This window comes from Metarhizium robertsii (assembly GCF_000187425.2).
Source record: "Metarhizium robertsii ARSEF 23 chromosome Unknown MAA_Scf_8, whole genome shotgun sequence".
NCBI classification, from domain to species: Eukaryota; Fungi; Ascomycota; class Sordariomycetes; order Hypocreales; family Clavicipitaceae; genus Metarhizium; species Metarhizium robertsii.
In genome coordinates this window covers 225,602-229,176 of record NW_011942226.1, presented here as the reverse complement: position 1 = coordinate 229,176, position 3,575 = coordinate 225,602, and the positions used below count along the sequence as shown (strand labels likewise).

Genomic DNA, 3,575 nt, shown 5'->3' with positions numbered 1-3,575 from the left:
TCGTAGGTGAAGACGAATGCGGCCAAAAGCTTTCCGAGGAGCTCGTATGGAGCCAAACCAGCGAGGGTAACTGGGCAGCTTCCCCTCGTCTCAAATGCCTCGCTATCCCACAGTTTGTGGATTATCCATTCGTGGTTTTACAAGCCATACGCCTAACTCAACTCAAAACTTGCCAAACCAAAACAACCAATATTTGCCTTCGAGGGGTTGAACTATTGGTCTTCGATTGCTGATGCGTATCCAACTCCAACCGTGATCCGACAAATACTTCTTCTCAAATTTTGAAAGTCGCTCTTTGAATGCAATCTCATTCGGAGAACTCATAAGCTGGTGCCAGAATCCATAGAACTCCTCCCATGCCTCCGTCGTCTTATCACTTCCCGACTTGGAAGCGATGCTCGGCGCCCGACTAGTAAATGCTGGAAGGCAATTTCGCAGAACAGCTTTATTGGCATGCCAAAGGCAGAGGAGTGACGCCGATGTAGGGAAGGAGGTCTGGACAGCATTCATGCAAGCGAGGCATCGGTCAGTCAGCACAACAGACTTCCGTCTGTCACAATGATGGTCGTACAGAGACCGAAGTCGGTCCAATGCCCAGGCATAGTCAGGAAGGCAAAGGCAATGCAGAAGGATCGTTGGCATGCGTCAACTCCAATCATGTCAAGTAGAGGCATGCCATATTTGTTTGTCTTATATGTGCAATCAAGCAAAAGCACATGGGGATAAGCTTGGAGGTACTTCAGAGAGTGGGGATGAGCAAACAAGACGGCGGTGACTCGGCCGTCTGCGTCGAATTGCATTCGGCTCCAAAAGCCTTCTTTGTCTAGTTCATTGGCAAGCGCATGGATAGTGTTCTGTCCTTCCCAAAGCCTGCGCCGAGTGTCTGCAACGCAGTTATAAACGTTCTGTTGTGTTGCAACAGAGTTGCAGTATTGTCGGAGGTAGGTCCTGACATGCCTAGGAGCCACTCCTACATTGGAGAGCCTTGCAAGCGTCAATTGGTCTTCCTCAGATAGTCTGCGGTGTATGGGATAGGCGGATACATCGTGGCTTGGCTCATGATTATGAACGGAGAACTTGGCATCCAGGCGATGTCGCAGCGTCCAAGTATTCTTGTCTTTCCACTCCTTTGCCTAAACAGAAAATTGGCACCCTGTTCCGCGACTGGTAGTTTTGCGCTTCTTGTTTTGAGATGACACGGGTCGTCGGCATGCTCTGTCACACGTGTAAGTGACTGTCAACTTGCCACTCTTCTCAACGGTCGACCGATCCATTGTGAATGCATATCCACGCTTCTCGCGACAGATAATTCTGTATGGGGGGCAAGCAATCGCTGGGGAAAGTCTTAGTAGCATCCATGAGGCAAGCCATTCCCAGTGTAGTAAATAAAATACTATGTCATCCCTTGCATGTTGGAGCAGTGGTGCAAGGGGTAGAATCATCCGAAGGCTGGGAGCCTGTGAGCCAAGAAATTATCTAAGCGCTGGAGCGATTTTGTAACTTTTCTTCTTGTCGCGAGCAGAATCACCTGGAATTATGCAGAACCGTGGTCTGTCCTATAGGGATTCCATGTAAGAGCGTGTCGTCTCCTGTACTGCTGGTCCCTCAGCTTCATCTTCATACCATCTGTAGGAGACTCATAAAACAGGTGACTACAATCAAATGGCGTATCCAGCATCAGACCCTAGAACGTTTTCACACGAGACACAGCCACGTAACTTAAGCCGGTCTGAAGGTCCCGGCAGGAGAGATCCGCCGTAATGATTACATCCTCAGTGATGCTTTGCGACTTGTGAACGGTAATAGAATCTGGGGAAATTGAGTGACAGTGCAACGAGTGGCTCCGTTGAGCAAGTCCCTCTCTACTGGGAGAATCGGGAGGATCTTCCGGCCATCAGCGGTGGTCAAACACCGGCCCGCTGTACTTGTCAAACTCCATCATGATAACACAGGGAGGGTCTTGGATGGGGTCAGTCCCAGGTGCCCAGCCGATGTCGGAAACGGTACCACGGGCGCCGTTGCAGAGGCCAACCGGCTGCCAAAGGTTGGACGTCAGCATCAGACGGGCACCAATGCATATGGGGATCTGCTCCGCAAGGATTGCCTGCCTTGTCGTCAGGAGCAGCAGCCCCGCAAGGTTACCCGCCTTGTTGTCAGGAGCAGCAGCCGCGCCGGAGCCAACATTCTTAGCCTTGACCTGGATAACTGGCCGGCCGAGGCAGTCGAGGTGGTAGTGGTTATATTCGTTCACCCTATCTTCAGTCGCGTATACTCGTGAGGCGTTGGCGGACCTCGCGACCTCTTGATCATCTAGTTTTGCCTGTACTCGGGTTGAAAGGAGTTTCCAAGACTCGACCGATAGTTGGAGGAGCCGCAATTCCCCGAGAGCTGTGCGAAACGCCTTCTGATCGTCGCCCCGTTGCCGTTGGACAACCTTCAAGAAGACCGATTTATCGAAGCGTCTATACACATTCCTGCCTTTGATCTCTGCTCCCTGCACCTCTTTATCGTAATAGAGCGGCTTCTGTAGCACGGGTGGAAGCTGGAAGAAGTCGCCAACCAGAAGGATGTTGAGACCACCGAAGAACTCCTCATTCTTGTTCGGGAAGGCCTCGCGGAGACGGTCATCGATCCATGATAGCTGACGCAGTCCTAACATGCTCTTCTCGTCGATAATCAAGTACTTGATATCCTTCAGCTTCTTCTGGAGCTGGGTCTTGTCAACGGCTGAGAGAGGCTTGAAGTCCTTACTGATTGGGAGGTGTAACAGGGAATGCAAGGTAGTGCCCGATATCTGGTTTCCCGCGACGCCTGTCGGCGCGGCACGCCAAACCGGTGTCCCCCTCCTGGCGGCAGCCGCTTAGGGGGGCGCAGAGACGCGACGCCCGTTGGCGCGGCACGCCAAACGGGTGTCCCTCTCCCGGCGGCAGCGGCTTGAAGGTGCGCGGAGAGCAGATTAATGAGGTATGACTTCCCGGTACCACCTCCACCGTCTACATGAAGCAATAGCTGAGATGATTCCTGGGTCAGAAAGTGGTCTATCACCGTGTCGTACACTAGGCGCTGATCTCGATTTAGAGAATCGCGGGCCTCCGGGGCTGATGATCCACATCAAGGTTACGGCGGTTTGCCGCTTTGCGTTGCTTCCAGTAGTCGCCGTTGAGAATACCATCATCGGTATACCGTCCGACGTGAGGGGTCCAATCATAATCGACGTCGATGTCTCGGCGGCCGAGCATGTTGATATCCACTTCCTCCAGCGGGCGGTCGGGCAGCATGCGGGCGAGTTCATGCCAGTCCTCGTCCACAACGGGCTCTTCACGGACCTCAAGTTCGAATTCATCGTCCTCCGCCCTCAATTCGTTTGTATCTGGTTCCCCATAATGATCGTCAGAATGAGTGTCATGGTGCTCTCTGCAACACTTGTACGCAGCCGCGACGGAATCGAACCGGTGGCCGCCCACTGTGTACAAATCCTCTGGAGAGCGATGTGGATGAGCCATCAACTTAACACGGCAGAAGTCATCAAACTGGGACGAAGCCTCCATGGAGCTGTATCGAGGGAAGTAAGACAG

At 52.8% G+C, this 3,575-nt stretch overlaps 2 protein-coding genes across 2 annotated transcripts in view; one reads left to right on the top strand and one right to left on the bottom strand.

Moving 5' to 3' along the window:
- Positions 1-156, top strand: part of MAA_00903 (Reverse transcriptase) — a gene marked incomplete at both ends in the record, with an annotated part of 4,175 nt that extends 4,019 nt beyond the window's left edge. The window contains one exon of the mRNA XM_007818901.1: positions 62-156. Coding sequence (XP_007817092.1) covers positions 62-156 — 95 coding nt within the window. The remainder of the gene's footprint in view (positions 1-61) is intronic.
- Positions 157-1,894: 1,738 nt separating this feature from the next.
- Positions 1,895-3,575, bottom strand: part of MAA_00902 (ATP-dependent DNA helicase PIF1) — a gene marked incomplete at both ends in the record, with an annotated part of 4,181 nt that continues 2,500 nt past the window's right edge. The window contains 3 exons of the mRNA XM_007818900.1: positions 1,895-2,716; positions 2,752-3,021; positions 3,327-3,506. Coding sequence (XP_007817091.1) covers positions 1,895-2,716; positions 2,752-3,021; positions 3,327-3,506 — 1,272 coding nt within the window. The remainder of the gene's footprint in view (positions 2,717-2,751; positions 3,022-3,326; positions 3,507-3,575) is intronic.